The sequence below is a fragment of the Hyaena hyaena genome, unplaced genomic scaffold, assembly GCF_003009895.1.
Source record: "Hyaena hyaena isolate Hyena2069 unplaced genomic scaffold, ASM300989v1 scaffold_83, whole genome shotgun sequence".
Classification (NCBI taxonomy): Eukaryota; Metazoa; Chordata; class Mammalia; order Carnivora; family Hyaenidae; genus Hyaena; species Hyaena hyaena.
This window is the reverse complement of record NW_024080715.1, coordinates 3458976-3477484: the sequence shown is the minus strand read 5'-3', so window position 1 is coordinate 3477484 and position 18509 is coordinate 3458976. Positions and strand designations below refer to the sequence as shown.

The following is an 18509-nucleotide window of genomic DNA, read 5'->3' as shown; positions in this document are numbered from 1 at the left end:
CAATCTCAAGAAGTACCTGACAACTTTTAAGTGCATATTTTTCTGCTTCACCTACCGAGACTGAATTTTGTTGTTTGCAACGACGCTTGTACATTACATTTTCACATACTAAAAATGCTCACCCCAACTCATAATAAAACAAATGTAAATTAAACTGTAAATGCATGCTGTTTTCAACTGTCAGACTGACAAAAATAGAAATTGTGGTTTGTTGATTGATATAGGGAAACATATATTTCCCTCTCCTATGTTACTGTTTGATATAATGTTTTTCTTTTATTAAAAGTTTTAAAAATTAAGTATTCCTTTCCATAAGAGGTAACCCTCATCCACATTCCCATTCTCACTTTATTTTTTTTTCCTGGTTTTTGTTTTTGTTTTTGTTTTTTTTATGTTGAGAGGGAGATAGAGTGTGTATGGGCAAGAGGGGGTGGGGCAGGGACAGAGGGAGGGATAGAAATACCAAGCTGGGTCTACACTGACAGAGTCCCAACGCAGGGCTCTAACTCATAAACTGTGAGATCATGACCTGAACCGAAATTAAGAGTCAGACACTCAACCAACTGAGTCACCCAGGCCCCCCCATTCTCATTTTCATAACTTTCTAGGATCCTGTTGTATACTTTTCACTCAATGACAGCTTATATCCTAAAAGAAAAAAAAAAATAAAGATTTTATAGCATTATTTTACAAACACGAGTTTTGGGGGAAAAAAGGAAAAAATGTATTTCCTAACTGATTCTCTAAAGTAAAAACAAAGCATACTAGAAGTAATTATTTTTTTTTTAGGATACTGCCGGAAACACAAAGACATATACAACCATCTTGAGGTACTAAGAAGAGTTGTAATGTGGTTGGGAAGGAAGAAGACATAATCACATAACCAGTTGTATACTCATAAAATATTTAAATGTAACTTGAAGCCAACAATGAAGGTCAAGTCACAAAGCTATAAATTATTAATTGTCAAATTAATCCTGGGGACAGTATGAGTTCAGAGGAGACCATTTGGATAATTTATTGTGGTGACGCAAGCTTCCCAAAAATTTAGTGGCTTAAACAACAGGTGCTGTCTCCCAATCGTGCGGGCCAGGAGTTTGGGTGGGGCTTAGCGGGCCAATTCTTCTCCATGGCGTATCAACTGGGGTCTCTGCATGGTACTTAGCTGGGGGCTGGCCTTTCCTGAGGCTCCAAAAAGAGACTGTCACAAATATAGCATCTTTCTGCTCCCTCCACAGGGCATCTCATTGTTCCTGTTCCTCTCTGCAGTTCGGGATTCTCACGGCTGTTGATCTCTAGGTAGTCACACTGCTTTCCTGGCAGCTGTATTGTAAGAACAAGGAGGAAGGAAGTAGATGCTTTTGTGGTTTGGATTTGGAAACTCACACATTGTTACTTCTGCATGTTCAATAGATCAGAGAGGTCACAGAGACCACCCGATCTCTTTGAAGAAGGGAAACACAGGGCTCTCTTTCCCCCTCAGTACACCGCATGGTGAGGACAGTGTCAAAGTATTTGTGGCCATATTTAGTTCATCATGGAAGGAAAGGTCAATTTGGACTAGAAAGGTCAGAAAAAGCTATACAGGGAAGGTATTATATAAGCTAGTTTTAAAGACTATAGAACATTTGAAGTTGAGATAAGGCCAAACATATTAACTATCTAAATATAAAAACAGTTAACAATGTGGAAAAGACTGTCAAAATGCTTAGCAAAAATATAATTATATTTCTTTCTCAATTTATCTTGCTGTAACAACAAACATGATGGTGGGAATTAGCCTCAGCTTGGGCAAGTCACTTTTTCCTTTTCACCAACACATGGATTCAACCGAGAAGATAATTTTTCCTTAAACGAGGTCAGCTCATTTGAAGTAAAGTGAATTTAAGCTTATTCCCCAGGACCGCCAGGACCACCTGGGGAAGTCAGTCAATGTTCAGCTTATTTGGAGAAGTGCTCACTGTTCAAACTCCAAAGGTAGAGACAAATGATTGTAGTTAATCCTGAGACAGGATTCAGGGCAGCAAGACTGGAGAGTGATTTAGCAACCATTGATCAGACAATTTGGGTTTAGCAAGCTTGGTCAAGGTCCCAAGGGAGTCCATGATGTAAAATCTTAATCCTTACAGGGTTTCTTATAAGGCTTTGTTTAGAAAGGGTTAATCATCATAACCATAATTTTCTCACTGAGAAGAATTTTTCCTGAGATTTGTGGTTCGTAGATAAATAGTTCTCTAGAGTGGAGTTTTTTTTTTTTTTTTTTTAATGTTTATTTTTAAGAGAGTGCAAGCAGGGGAGGGGCAGAGAGAGGGAGACAGAGGGTCTGAAGTGGGCTCTTTGCTGCCAGCAACCAGCAGAAAGTGGGGCTTGAACTCATCAGAATGACCTGAAGGAAGGCTGACCTTCAGCTGACTAACCTATCCAGGTGACACCATGCAGCCTATTTTAAACCCAGTGCGTGGCACTTGGTAGATTATTTAATATTAATTAGATATTAATATGCTTGTATTACTCATATTCTCTTAACACCAATTTAAATAATCTACACTCCTCAGAAATTCTGCCTATGTAATGTTAAACCAGAAACAGGCATACTTTAGAAATACACCAATTAAAACTTAACCTTTAACTTTATTCTTCAGTAAAGTGAGCATACTTCTTGTTTAGCACTTCAGTTTTCAAAATTTGTATCTCATATTTTCTTTAAAGTTTTTTGGCACCGATATAATGAATTTATGAATATCAAACCTGGCATTCTCAAAACAAAGAAAGAGGGAACAAGATTCATGAGAAATACTGAACATCTTTTCATGTGTTCTAATACCCTGGAAAATCATCAGGTCTTACTTACTGCTCTTTTATGTAACATAGATTTCTCCTCCTCTCTCTGATAGTTCAGTTTTATTTTATTTGGTGGGGAGCACTGAAAATTCCAAGCTACAGCCATGCTGCGTAAGAGATAATACGGTCTTAGTTAGAACTGTGTTCGAGTTTGACGAAGGTCGACAGGCTTGTGCCATTTACACAGTCTCTACTTTCGGTAGTTTTTGTGTCTTCACCTCTAGGTGGCTCCTTAAAAGCTGTTAAGGCAAGACAAACAAAAGAAAAAGAGAAGCAGACACCATGGGGCCTTGGGACTCGGAAACCTTAATCTAGAGAGAACCGGTTAAACCTTCAGAGACTGGAGGGGAGGGTGTGTGCCATTGGAGAGCAGAGAAGAGTCGTCCAGGATGCAGAGCAGCTGGAGAGCACCTAGCACCTGCGCAAACACAAATCTCCTTAATAGCCCAGGACGTCCCGGGGGAGCGGAAAAGTGTTCCCCATCCTCTCATCTGTCTCATCAAAGTAAAGCAGTGAACCTGCTTCAGACGAACTGCACAGAATACTGTCGACATACATACATACACACTAGGAGGGAACAGGCGGGCTAGACATCACCTGCCGCGTCTGTAGCAGGCTCCAGACCTGCTAGAGCCGGGAGGGCGGAGGCGGGAGAGGCTGCGGCGCGGAAGCGGCCCCTGCACCGCCGGACGCGCGGGACGCGGCCATTGTGCTGCATAAAGGATGGAGGGCCGCGCGCAGCCCCGGGTCGGCGGCGGGCGGCGGGCGCCGGGAGAGCGGCGCCGGGGAGGAGGGCAGGGCGCCTGGGCCCCTCCCACTCCGCCTTTAGTCGCGCGTCCCGCCCCCCGGGACTCGCAGCTGGCGCCCGGGCCCCGGCGAGTGTGCGCGGCGACTTGGGCCACCGACGGCGGTGCGCGAGGACCGCGGCTGACCCGCCGGCGCCATGCGCGCCCCGCCCGGCCTGCTGGGGCCCCGGGGGCCGCTGCCGCTGGCCCTCCTGTGTCTCCTCGCCGCGGCGCGCGGGAGCTTGGCGGACGGCCAGCCCTCAGGTGCGATGGCCGCAGGGCCGAGTTGGGGCGGAGAGTGCGCAGCAAGGGACGCGCGGGCCCCGGTCCCCGTGGGCCGAGGGCTTGGTGGGGAGAGGCGCGCGGATGCTGGAGACGGCGGGTGCGGACTTTGGCCAGGCTTGGGTTGTCCAAGCTGGACGAGACGGCTGGGGCGGCTCGGGCTCCTCCGCTCCGGGGAGGGAATCTAGGGACCGAGAGCGAGCGCCCCGCGAGTCGGGGGCGTTGGTAGTTGGGCAGGTCTGGGCGCTCCTGGGACGAGGGCGGCCGGGTGCGGGGGTGCGGGCGGGAGCAGGGTACCAGCTCTAAGGTGGCAGGATTCCTGAAAGCCACCTTCCCCAGGGCCAACTCCCTTCGCTTGAGTCGGTAGTGGGCTTAAATAGCAGCTCCCTGCCTGGCAGGTGGATTGGCCCTGAGGATGTTTTTTAGAGCTGAGGTGAAATAGCGTAACCACAACCACTCAACGAAAGCCCCCCACTCATTGGACAGTGTGTGCATCTTCTTTTACCATGGTTTCTGAAAACGAAATTGTCGTGGTTTTTGTTTTAATTGTTTCAGACACTTTGAAACAGGGATCTGTGTACAAAACATTTCCAAAACCCAATACCAGATTTGGCATTGTAGTTTCACTTGTTTATAATTACTTGTTATGTTGAAAGTATTTCACCCAACCTACTTTCTAATGCAGGTTTCTGTGTCACAAATATTAAAGTGCTACCAGCTAATTAGGACAACAGACTGCCTTTCAGGTTGACAAATACTGCCTACCGCCAACTAAAATTAAGCTATTCTACACAAGGTTTTCAAACTTTCATAGGAATTCACCTTAGGTGCCTATAGCCTGTAGGTTTTTTGTAACATATAATAAAGATGGAAAGATAATCAGAGGATAAGATTTTTCAGTTTTTATAAATGTCCTTTAAAAGGCCCAGTGCTTAAGTTGGACAAAGCATCTTGGGTTGCTTCAGTTCGTAAATTTCCTTGCCCCACTTCCTAGCCACTCACCTCTTTTTCATTCCTGCTACTTACAAAGAATGGTCAAGGACTTTTTGTCCCCTGGCGCTATTCCTGATCACTCCTGGTTCACTCAAGACTGTTGTTGAAGCTCTGAGAGCCCTTGCATTCTGGTTAAGTCCTGTGGTTCTTCACTTGGCTCTGTGTTAGAATTACCTGGGAGTTTTACAGATACTGATACCTGGATCCTGCCCTCAAAACTTTTGATTCAGGTCGTCTGGGATTGAAGCTGGACATCAGATATTGTAAAAGCTCCCATGTGATTTAATCATGCGAGCCTAAGCCGGTTGAAAACCACTGCTTTAAAATTCCAGTGACCTACAGAGTGCACCACTGGGTGATTATTTATACTGTTGGTAGCACGGAGTCAGGTTTAAGTTGGCATTCAGAGTAGACTTCTATAGAGAAAAAAGTAGGAAACAAATGAAGGTGGAATAACTTAAAAGTTGTAAATCAATGGGAAGATGTATGTACGTATGGCAATTGTCTCTGTATGTATATAGTGTCAGTCCTGGCCTTTTCCTCCGCTTAAGCTAAATCTGTAGAACGATGTATTGTACAAAAGGCATGAAGTTAGCATCTCATTTTAAGGCATGATTAAAAATTGTGAAGCAACTTCATTTCATTTTATAGAATCTGTATTGATCTCTGTGAGATTCAGTTTTCTCTTTGCTAAAGACTATAGGGGAGTTAATGACTATTTTTTATGTAGGTGCTTTGAATTACCTGGAAATAGGTACTCTTATAAGCCTAAGACACTGGCCAAATTTTAATAATAAACATAGTTATAATTTGTCATATTTACTGTATAACAAGTGGGCCAAGCATTGCACTGTGTAGCATACAACCCTATGGTTTAACTTTTATTGTCCCCGACTTTCAGATGAGGACATTGGAAATTAGGGAGATTAAATAATTGCCCAAGTATATAAAATTATTTAAGCAGTAGAACAGGAAATTGAGCATTGTTCAGTCTGACTCCAATGCCTGTTTTCTTTATTTTTTAATTGTTTTAAGTAAGCTCTAAGCTCAAGATGGGGCATGAACTCATGACCCTGAGATCATGGGTCACATGGTCTACCAACTGAGCCAGCCAGGAACCCCCTCCAGTATCTGTTTCCAATATTCAGTTGTCTCTCTGAAATAACTGGGTATGTCTATGAAAGTTTGGAAACACTGTCAGAACATGGTGTTTGGATTTAAATGCTTGATTTGAGCTGAAGGGAATGCTAACATGCTTTGATTTGTAGAATAATGTTAGGGAAAGGGCTCACTTTAATTCTTTTAAGCTGTTTCAATTAAATAAGAAATGTAAAATCACTTTATTAAAGCAACTATCAGATAAATGGGAATATTTAAACATCATTAATATTACTCTTATGTGGAGCAGATTGAGGGAATGGGTCATGTTTATTTTGAAAAATATGTTTGCAAGAGAAACATTTGAAATGATCATTTTTAACTTCTGGGGGACATTGCTTCTATGCTTTCTTGATCACCCACCTTCCTTTCTAGAGATACTCCCCATCCCACACATACAGCAACCGTCTAGTAATAAATATTTATGAGAACAGGTATTATTGGAGCCTCTACATGTGCCTGACATTGTGTTAGTCTAGATCTAAGTAGAAAACTTCAGCAATTTTTTAAGCAGTTTTGAGTCATTTTTAAAACTGTTTAAAGGAACAGATTAACTATAAGTATAAGATAAGCCCTGAACTTCTTGTGCCAGAAAGCAATGAAGTGCTCAAAGAATGATGGGCCATGTCAAAAAGATACAAGAGCCAGAGAGTTCCCAGTGGACAAACCTGGGACAAATTGAGCATCAAAATAAATAATAATACTAATGGACTAGTATCCATTAGTATCCACTGGAGAGTGCCCATTGAATAATACAGGTATTTATGAGTACATACTGATACAAATTAATTAAATAAATCAATTGAAAGTTTGGTGAGGCACAAAATATTACACAGTTTTAAAGTAACTTCCCACAAAATTGGTAAAGTCATATTAATGAAAAGGGAAAAAGAACAGCTTTACAGTGGAGAAGCCTTTACTCCAGTGATCAAAGTGAAAACCATCAGCAAAGAGAGGATTAAAAATTGTGAGCCATCTGATAGTATACAAAGGGAACACAACATCACCTCTGTGATATATTTGCCAAAGAGATCTACTCCAAATCTAATCATAGTCAACATAACTATCCTGGAACTATACTGGTCATAAAAGTCAAGAATGACTAAAGCTGTTCCTGAGTTAAGGAGAATGGAGGGTCATGACAGCTGAGAGCCTAATTCTGAACTGTAACTTTGGCTAAAAGGCACATTTTAGGGACTTTTGTTGAAACTGATGAGATGTGGGATGCAATGGTAATACATAACTGCTAATTTCCCAGTTTTAATGGCAGTGTTGGTATGGCTTGGGGGTTATGTCCTTTGTAAGGAATGTACAGTCATGTTTCAGAGTGGAATTGGTCATCAGGTCAGCAGCTTATTCTCAGATGGTTCAGGGGAAAAGTTATTCTAAACTTGAAACTATTCTCTTTGAGATCATTTGGAAAGAAGGAAAAAGAATTTCAACTCTTGAGGCCTAGGTGACTCAGTTGGTTAAGCATCCGACTCTTGATTTCAGCTCAGGTCATGATCTCATGGTTTGTGAGTTTGAGCCCCGCATTGGACTCTGTGCTGACAATGCATAGCCTCCTTGGGATTCTCTCTCTCTCTCTCTCTCTCCCTCTCTTGCTCTCTCTGCCTCTTCTTTGTTCTCTCTCCCTTTCAATAAACAAACAAACAAACTTAGTGAAAAAAGAATTTCAACTCTTTCTGGGAAAGCTTCAGTTAACATAGACATTAAGCCACAATGAGAGTTGAGAAACTGTCCTTAGTTTATGTAATTAAGTATCATTTTTCAAAGGAGTATTTGTCCTTAAACAGATTTTAAGTGTGGAGGCTATTTGTCCTAGATTGTATTCTTTTGAAATTACTGTTGTATCACTGGCATCCCATATTTCACTATATAATGTGAACCATAGAAATAAAACAATGAAAGACACACACAGTGACATAGAAGGAAAAAACCTCAGGGCACCTGGCTGGCTCAGTTGGTAGACCATGTGACTCTTACTCTAGGGTTGTAAAGTTGAGCCCTACGCTGGGTGTAGATTACTTAAAATAAAATCTTAAAAAGAAAAGGAAAAAACCTCACATATTATATGAAAATAATAAACCCCCTACTCCTGATGAAACATAGTCACTGTTCACATAAAGTATCTCAAATAATATATTGTTAATGTAGAAACAATAGGTGTTATCTTTGAAAATGGTGTTTTTTTAATAATCAGAAATAATGTTTGCCTGCAATTTTTAAAGTTGTGATTATATCGGGGCTCCTGGGTGGCTCACTCAGTTAAGCACCTGACTTTGGCTCAGGTCATTATTCTGTGCTGACAGCTCAGCCTGGAGCCTCCTTTAGATTCTGTGTCTCCCTTTCTCTCTGCCCCTCCCCCGCTCATATTCTGTATTTCTCTGTTACAAAAATAATCATTAAAAAATTATTTTTAAAATTTGTGATTATATTATTACTAATATATCTCTACTCCAAAGATAGAATCTTTTTTTTATAGTCTTATAATTACATAGTTCTGAATCCTGAAAGGGAATTTAGATATATCATTTCATTGATCTTGAAGCCCGAAGTGCTTTCCTCATGTAGCTAGGAGCCTGGAGCTAGCTAATAGCTATAATAGATTTCCTGGTTTGCATTTCAAAACTCCATCCAGCCCTTAGTGCCTCTCTGTAAAAGGTCCTCAAAAGGCCCCTGTCAGGAGAGGGTGGCTGGCAAAAAACGGTGGCAAGAGATGTTCTTGCTCTAAAATATCTACACCTAAAGTGTATAGAACAGCACCTCAGGGCCAGAGGGCCATTTGAAGATTACTAAAAATAATCACATTGAAGAATCAAGAGTTAAGGATGTACTTGTTTTGAAAACGAGGTTTCTCAACCTTGACATTATGACACTTGGGGCTGGATAATTCTCCATCGTGGGGGACGGTCATTATAGAATGCCTAGCAGTATTGCTGGCCTCTCCTATGTCGTGGGTGAGTTGTGTCTCCAAAAAAGTTATGTTCAAGTCCTGACTGTTGGTACCCATGAAAGTGACCTTATTTGAGAGTAGGGTCTTTGTATATGTCATCAAGTTAAAATGAGGCCATATGAGATTAAGATAGACCCTTAACCCAATGATGGTGGTCTTTGTGAAAGAAATGAGAGAGAGATATGGAGACAGAGACAGACACACACAGAAGAAAGATGGCCCTGTGAAGACAGAACCAGAGATTGGAGTGCTGCAGCTATCAGCCAACAAATGCCAAAGATTACTGGCAACCACCAAAGGCTAGGAAGAGGCAAGGAGGGGTTCTTCCCTAGAGCCTGCAGAAGGGACAAAGCCCTGCACCTTGATTGCAGCCTTCTAGCTTCCAGAACTGTGAGAGAATAAACGTCTTGTTATGTTAAGCTGCTACATTAGTGGTCATTTGTATGGCAGCCCTAGAAAACTACTGTAACCTATTAGATACAAGTAGTAACCTCCTCCATTTTGTGACCTCCAGAATGTCTGCAGACAAAGCTAGATGTCCTGGGGAGGGTAAAAGTCAGCCCCACCTGATGTTTGAACAGAATGTAAGCCTTCTCAAAGAGTAATCTAGTGGGTGAGACATTCAACAAACCCATAGTCTTTAGAAAGAGCAGAAATCCTAGTCAAACCTTGGGGATTTTATTTTTTAAGAGTTTTATTTGGCCCAAGTTTCACTGTTAAAATATCTTAATGGCTATGTAGAGGTAGTTTGAAACAAGAGTTTTCACACTGCCCTTCAAAATATATTTTATTGCAATAATCATATTTAAAAGAGAAGAAAGGACCAATTTGCTTATATTTCAATGTGACCAAGTTTTAAAAACAGTTTTACAAGGCTATGTAAACGTGCATACTGTTCGTCATTAAGCTTTTTAATTGTTCTACAGTTTTTTGTTTGTTTTTGCTTGTCTAAAAATGGCCTTTTTGTCCAATGGTTCTGATTCTATGTAGGAAAAAAAGGAGTTCCCTGTTTGCTTTTTTTTTTATCTGTCCCTGACTTAGAAAGTCTGACTTATAAATGTCCCCATCAGGAATTTATTTTCTCGTCAAACTTTGACAAACTCTCTCTGGCTTATAGTGTATGGGAATCAATATAGCTTTATTCTCCCCTTCTTTCTACTATTGCTGTTACAGACAGGGGATAAGAATACCATATTCTGTGGGGCGCCTGGGTGGCTCAGTCGGTTAAGCGTCCAACTTCAGCTCAGGTCACGATCTCACAGTTCATGGGTTCAAGCCCCACATTGGGCTCTGTGCTGACAGTTCAGAGCCTGGAGCCTGCTTTGGATTCTGTCTCTCCCTCTCTCTCTCTGTCCCTCCCCCACTCATGCTCTGTCTCAAAAATAAATTAAAAATGTTAAAAATTTAAAAAAAAGGAATACCATATGCCTCAAATCCTGAAGTAGAAGTCTAAAAGCACTGTTTATTAGAAATATTGGTAATTGGATATTTTAATGCTATAGTTTAGTCATATCATGGCTCAAATGGCTTTTGCAATTTGGCATGGGATCTCATGGTTATATATAGTGTTGCTTCCATGAGGAAATATACTCTGAGTTCCAAACCTCTGTTTTATAAATAGTACATATTATCCATTCCTAGGTTATAATCTTTTTGCAGTTGGGCTGCACCTTATAATGCTGTGTATCAGAGAATGCTAAAATTAAGATTTATTAAAAATAATGTTATTATGCGTATTGATAGCAATCAATACATTATATGGAGGAGAGAGAAAAAGAGAATGATATTTATCCTAATAATGATTTTTACTTACACCTTTCTCTAAACGAAGTCCTTCCAAGATTGTAAAAAATAATAAAGAGATTTGGGGGGATTCAGAGAAAATTGCCTATTCTTAAACAGAGATATGGTTGAACTTATTTTCTGATTTAGATGAAAGCAAATCTTAAGACCCAATGCAGTGTTCTCCTCTTTTTTTTTCTTTCCAATCTAAATGGAGCTCCAGAATTAAATATGTAAAAATGTTACCTTAATATTTTAAGTGGAAATTATAGCATGTTTATTTCATTTAAAAATGTTAACGCATAAATTATAAACCCATCTAGCAATGTCTATTATAAAATGTACTATGTGAAAGATATGTAAATAGAGACTATTTTGCTGTTTTGCATGAATCTAATAATAGGTGGAATTGGGATGTTATTTAGTTCTTTGATGCGACATCCTCATGCCCCATCACCCTTGCAGATGGAGAGAAATCCTTAATCTTTAGAAAAACTATTAGATGTTATTCTTCTACATGTCATTTTTGCCACTACCTGTAAAAGAATGCCGAGTGGAAAATCTCCAGCAATGATTAAGAAGGGGGTAAGCAGCATACCTTGAGGAATATATTCTATGATCTTGGCACCCTCACTCAATGTTATACAACTTTTCTGATCCTTCCTTTTTCCTCCATGAAATGAAAGCCCAGGTAACAAGTCAGAGGCAGAACTTGGATTAGGATACAAAATTTCTGCCTCTCCACTTTGAATTTCTTTCTGTGACTCAGCCTAATCCTTTCGGGGAAGTATTCAAACCACATCTGCCTAACTGTCATGCCAATTTCCTTTAAACATCAATCTCAGCTGAATCAGCCTCCTGCCAGTGTCCTCCTACTGAAAGCAATAAGGTTTACATTCCCACTTTTTTTTGATTAAAAAAATCTCTTGGCTAAACAAAGGACTCTCACTTTTACTATTCTCACACCTTCCGGAGACTGCCCTCCCTTTTCCCACTCGAGAAATTTGTGTACCTTGCCTCTTACAGGGAGTTTTCCCAAGGCAAAACATCACAAGAGTTACATGTGTTCTTTTGCACTTGGGCTTGTTCAGTGGAATCCAGAGTCTGATCAAGATAAACGCTTTAGAAGGGGATGTAAAGTTAAGATACAGGTGGTGGCTGGTTTATGAATGGCCGTACTTATAATATATGGACTGGCAGTGGGAGGTGGTCACAACAGCTAGCACATCCTGAAGCTACCCAGACTTCCCTACTCTTAAATCCTGGTTTTTCTTTTTCCTCCTATTCCTTCAGCTTCTGTATGCTTGGATTTCACGCACACCAAGCCTAGACCTCTCTTCTCTTCTTATTCAGATACAGGTGGGCTCTTCTATCCAGGTCCTGATACTGAGAAATGACAAAATGACCCCACTCTCTAAGCTTGTCTCTTTGGCATTATCTCCACCACCAAAATGCCTTAAAAATGTAAATCCATCTGCACACTCTGCAGCCTACATGCCAATTTGGGAACTACATAGGCTAGTTATAGTCAGTACTATGAATGGGTGGCACTCTGAAATTTTAATGACTTTCAATCACAAATTGTGGGCTTAATCAATATTAATATGATCCATGTCGCCCTGTAGGGACCAAGTTTACTCAGCTTCATAGTCCTTACCAGCATCAAGCATGTATCAGGTGCTCTACATATTTACTTGTTTAAGGGAAATAAGAATAAGAAGTAAAACACTTTTTCCAGCTTATATCACATTCTTATTGCTGTTGGTGGTATGAATAATACTACTACTAATACTAATAAATGATATTTCTCAAATTTCTCATATCATTTATTAGTATTAATGATATTATCAAAGGATTATGGGCTTTTTTAGGCGTAAAGAATGTGGTGGGAACCCTCACAATTGCACTCAGCTCTGCAGTAGTCTAGGCCAAGAAAAGAGAACTCCCGAGGAAGGAAGCAAAAATATCCAAGTTGATGTTTTGCAAGTTTCACAGAACAGATGATATAGAACAGCTCATTCCTTCCCATCCGCACCCTCCTGGCTTCTGATCCATAAGTCAATTGCATCCGCCTTCATCTTCCTGAAATATTTTCTCTTAAATACAGGGAAGTGAGCTATGCCCAAGAATGGAAAAAACAATATTTTTTAAATGAGAAGAATGATGATAAGAGCCTTTTGGCTGTGTGTGTGTGTGTGTGTGTGTGTGTGTGTGTGTGTGTGTGTGTGTTTGAGAGAAATAGGGAAAGAGAAGGGGGGAGAGAGAGAGAATATAAATGAATCAATATTAGATGTACATAGAAGAAATGTTTTGTATTCCTGATAGCCCAGTGAGAAACTCAGGGCATATTTTCCTATATAATCATTGTCAGAGGGTGGTATGATTTACATATTAATTTCATTAAAGGATTAAGGAGGAAGTACATTCTACCTTCCAAAGCTGCACTGAAGTGATCAAGCCTTTGGAGCACAGCTTGTTGGAGAGCTAGGTTCTGCTAGGTAGATTTTTTATTAGGCAATATTGGAAAAGCTATCTGTAAGCTGAAGCCACAAAAGTGATCTGACTTTGATAATATTTTTCATGTGAGCAAGAAAGGAACTGGAAACCTAATCTTGCACTAGGAGTAAGTTTCTGAGCAGAGTATTAAGAAAGTGAAATAAAAAAAGGCTCAGGTTTAATTTAAATTGAATGAGATGTTTAAAGAATGCAGCCCAGACTACAGTCATAAATAATCCTTTTTCCGTTTTCTGACATACTTGATAGAGTTGGGGTGGTTTTCATGGGAGGTAAGTTCAGGTGCCTTAAAGTCAAAGAAACAGTAGCCAGAATATACTCTCGAGGAGAGTGAGCCAGATGGAAATGGAAACTTTTATCTTCAAAAGTTTTCAAAAGATGAAAGAAGTGACAGAGGAACACCAAAAGTCAGTTTGGTAGACGGCTGCTGGGTCTGTAGCTGGAAGACAAACAGCAGAAACCTTCACTGTACATTCATTGTATCTTCTCTCCTCTTTTTATGCCCTTTATTATGTTTGTTCACTCATCTTCTTTCTGCCTCTTCATGTCTGTCTTTTTTTCTGCTACTCTTATCTAATTCCTCAATGTCTTCATTTATGTTTTAGAAAGAAACTACAGATGGTCAGCTAAGACAATGACTTTTTTATAAAGTCACTTGATATAAATCAGTAGGGATTTTTCAGTAAAAAAAAACACAAAGAACAGAGAAAAAGTTGAAAATTTGGTCACATTTAATAGCTCAATATATTTCTGAACCTCTGGGATCATATGAGACCTAGTTCATTGGAGCTTCCTGAAACATTGTTTTTCATTAATAGTATACAATATAGCATTTTAGCTGTTACACACCAGTTTGTTGTTATTTCTTCTTGATAATAATATGTAATCACCCGTTCTTTTTCTTACAGCTTCACCTTTTACCAGTCTACCCACACAAGAAGAAATGACGACAAAGAATTCTAACCTTTCCTTGACGACAAAGTATTCTAACCTTTCCTTGGAGAGTCCTAACATATCACTGACTGGTAAATGTATCTCATTTCAAATAATACAGTGCCCCCCAAAGTTTTTATTTTTAATTAAGTGACTGCATTTTGCCTGGTGAAGTATTCATCCCTGCTCATGGTCTGATGGGAGAAACACAGCAATACCTCACCCAATTAGAAGAGAGCACGTAGGAGTCTAATGCAAAGAGGGCAGATTGCTTCGTGTTCAGGGAGGGGGCAGCTGGTCAGACGTGGGAAGGTTAAGGAGACTCTAGAAGAGGGATGCCAGAGAAGAAGGGAAGGTTCCATCTGGTTGGCAGATGGTCTTATGTTTTCATCAGTTCTTGCTGGTGCGTCCATTCAAATCTCTGCATTGAGGGGAGAGTTCGGGCCTCTCCCGGAAGAGCTTTAGGCAGAGAAATGAAAGATGCTATCAGATGAGTCAATGACAGTGCTATGAAAAAATAACTAAAGTACTGTTTTGTCTTGATAATAATATGTAATCACAAGTTCTTTTTTCTTACAGCTTCATCTTTTACAAGTCTACCCATCAGAGAAAAAATGACGACAAAGTATTCTAACCTTTCCTTGGAGAGTCCTAACATACCACTGACCGGTAAATGTACCGCATTTCACATAATACAGTGCACCCCCCCCCTCAAGTTTTTATTTTTAACTGACTGCATTTTGCCTGGTGAAGTATTCATCCCTGCTCATGGCCTGATGGGAGAAACACAGCAGTACCTCACCCAATTAGAAGAGAGCATGTAGGAGTCTAATGCAAAGAGGGCAGACTGCTTCGTGTTCAGGGAAGGGGCAGCTGGTCAGATGTGGGAAGGTTAAGGAGACTCTAGAAGAGGGACTTCTAAGAAGAAGGGAAGGTTTATTCTGATTGGCAGATAGTCTTATGTTTTCATCAGTTCTTGCTGGTGCGTCCATTCAAATCTCTCTGCATTGAGGAGGGGTCTGGGCCTCTCCTGGAAGAGCTTAAGGCAGAGAAATGAAAGATGCTATCAGATGAGTCAATGACAGTGCTATGGAAAAATAAGTGAAGTACTGTTTTGTCTTGATAATAATATGTAATCACAAGTTCTTTTTTCTTACAGCTTCACCTTTTACAAGTCTACCCATCAGAGAAGAAATGACGACAAAGTATTCTAACCTTTCCTTGGAGAGTCATAACATATCAGTGACCGGTAAATGTACCACATTTCGAATAATACAGTACCCAAAGTTTTTGTTTTTGATTAAGTGACTGCATTTTGCCTCCTGAAGTATTCATCCCTGCTCATGGTCTGATGGGAGAAACACACCAGTACCTCATACAATTAGAAGAGAACATGTAGAAGTCTAATGCAGAGGGCAAACCGCTTCGTGTGCATGGAGTGGGCAGCTGGTCAGATGTGGGAAGGTTAAGGAGACTCTAGAAGAGGGATGCCAGAGTAGAAGGGAAGGTTCCATTTGGTTGGCAGATAGTCTTATGTTTTCATCAGTTCTTGCTGGTGCGTCCATTCAAATCTTTGTGCATCCTGGAAGACCTTTAGGCAGGGAAATGAAAGATACTGTCAAATGAGTCAGTGGCAGTGCTGTGGAAAAATCAAGTGTTCTGTGCGGAAACTCAGCTTTGCTTTCTTTTTCTCAGTTTTGGATTCCAGTATTTCAAAAGTAATCTCAGATTTTTAAATTAGTAAGAGTAGTTGTCTGTTTTAGTAACAATGTTAAAGGTATAACTAGAATTAAAATAATGTTAACCCATTTATTGGGTCAGTAGCATATTTTATCCAATTACCTGTTCAGTCTTTAACTGTCCTTTTGTCTGAAGAACAGTCTTCTCTTTTTCTCCTACGAAAAGTATGCTTCCCACATCTCCCATCTGATACCAAAGGAATGTTTGCACTGACCTTTTTTGGAGAACCTTTGTTATGACTTTGTACAGCTGTTTGTTCTCAGTCTTTATTCCAGTATTTGGAGTTTATCCCTAACTGTAAAAAGTAATTGCAACATTTTTGTGTTGTTACCTAATTTTTTACTTTTTACGTGTTCTACTTGTTGATTTTCTTTGTCAGATGAAATGTTTCTTTAAGAGAGATCCATATGAGAACCTAAGTTTGCAAATCCTTCGACTAGCCAGGTGATGTTGGCAACAGCACACCCCTCACTTACCCAGTAAGGACTCTGAGAAAAAAAGGTGTCTGGGAAGAGAGAAAAAAATGGACTTTTTAGCTGATATCAGGTTATTTACTGGTTATTTACTTACTTAACCTGTTTGAGGGTTTAACTTCTAACTACTCTTTTATTCTAATTCTTCTATTAAAGCCAATATTCCTCCATTATGAAGAGACCAAGCGTCCACAGTTGTCTATTAGTTACCATCTGCCTTGGCTTGATCAAGCTTTAGTCAGACTTTTTGTTCCTCCCAGGCCCCTGAACTTTGGTTTGCCCCACGTCTGAGCAAGCACTAAGTCCTGACTACAGCCGAATCATACCGCTGGCTTCCACCCACCAGTTTGCCTTATTTCCCCTCAAAAGTGCCTGCTGGCCTCTTCCCCCTCCCTGTAAATGAAAAATGTTTTCTCTTTGACTCTGAGATGTTTGCAGACAGATCCCAAGTCTGGAGCGTCTTCCTTACTGCAATAGATTCTTTGAATAAAACCTCTTCTTACATAAATTCAGATTCATTTTTATTTGACAATAAAAAGATTTGACGTTGATCTTGAAACAGTGGATTTCTGAGCTGGTTGTGTTTTCGTGTACGTTGTTCTGGTTCCCTTCCCACCAAAACGTTTGGTCTTCAAGACCGCCGTTACTGAAATATAGAAGTTAAATCTGAAGGTGTATTCATGCTTATGAGGAACCAGAGGCTTTCTTCTTATTGCCGTCACTAGGTTTTTTAATCTACTTTATGAATGGAATGTTTTCATATTGTGGTATTTTTGTGTACTTGAATTGCACTTACGTTTCTATGTTGTCATTATTGTTTTCTCTTTCCCTCAGGCCCTTTTAGAAATCGAGCTCTGTGTTAGGAGATAAAGTGTTTCTCGTAGAGAGATTCAAATATAAAACATTAGTTGCATGTTTTGGACCATTGTGACAACACTGGCTCAGCTCCTAGCATGCTTCCTTACCGAATATGCTAGAGACTGGGAAACACAGGAGCCTGTGCCTGGAAAAATGGAAAACATGACCTTTGATTCATGGAAGCCTGGTCATTTACTTATTTTATGTTTTTAAATTGTTGCCAATTATTTACTTAACAGGCACCTGGGATTGACTACACACAATGTATGTATTTCTGAACGTAACATAGCTTAGTCCTCATAACAACTCTATGCAGCGGGCACTATTACTATTTGCAATTTGCAGGTGAGGAAAAGGAGGCACAAAGAAATCAAGTGAATTGACTGAGGTCCCAGATGATAAGTCGGAGCTTGGTTTTGAATCCAGGAAATGTGCTGTTGGGGTTATGGCTGTTACCCATTATATAAACTGTCTTTCTTAATGCCCATTTATCCATTTCCTTCAACAGTTTTATTAAAACAATTCTACCTATTTTAAGGAAACTTACATTATTTTTGAAACTAAATGAAGTTTCAAAAAGAATGAAAACAAAAATATTTTAATTGCCCTATTCTTAAATATATTTGTCTTAGAAATTGCATTTGTGGAGATAATGATTATATTTGTGAAAGTATAATTGACTAAGAGTAAGGGGGTTTTCCGCCCCCTTTCTGATATCATTGGGCTTTTAAAACTGCTTTTTTGATAATGGACTTTTTTTTTTACATCACTAATTTTCCCCATTGTCAGTATTTGAAATTCATGGTTTGTGTTACAGCAATTAGAGTGTTTTCTTTATTGTTACTTTATTTTTTTCCTTTCTCTCTGCATTTTATAGTGTTTGGTATCTCAATCAGTGTGTCATAGTTTAACCAAAGAGGTTAAAATCAAAGCATCAGCAGGCAGTTTTCTTGACCACCCTTGTAATGTTGGGGGTAGGTTCTCCCTGATGACAAATTTTATTTACCGTGTTGAAACGTGAGCATCAGGCCTGGCAGGGTCCTAGTGAAACTGAGAGTTAGACAAAGCAATCACTAATAGGATAGATATTTAGATTAAGGTATGGAGTGAAATTTGAGAAGACTAATTAAGGTCAGGAGAGGTAACTAGGTTGCCTAGAGCCAGGCAGGCAAGAAGTCAGGGTTAGGAACTCTC

The 18509-nt window shown here is 39.9% G+C and overlaps 1 protein-coding gene across 2 annotated transcripts in view; it reads left to right on the top strand.

Moving 5' to 3' along the window:
• The first annotated feature begins 3698 nt into the window (after positions 1-3698).
• EMB (embigin) overlaps positions 3699-18509 on the top strand; it is a 41592-nt gene continuing 26781 nt past the window's right edge. For both annotated transcript variants that reach the window (XM_039234171.1, XM_039234170.1), the window contains exons 1-4: positions 3699-3890; positions 14220-14336; positions 14824-14913; positions 15404-15493. In XM_039234171.1, coding sequence (XP_039090102.1) covers positions 3785-3890; positions 14220-14336; positions 14824-14913; positions 15404-15493 — 403 coding nt within the window. In that variant the 5' untranslated portion in view covers positions 3699-3784. The remainder of the gene's footprint in view (positions 3891-14219; positions 14337-14823; positions 14914-15403; positions 15494-18509) is intronic.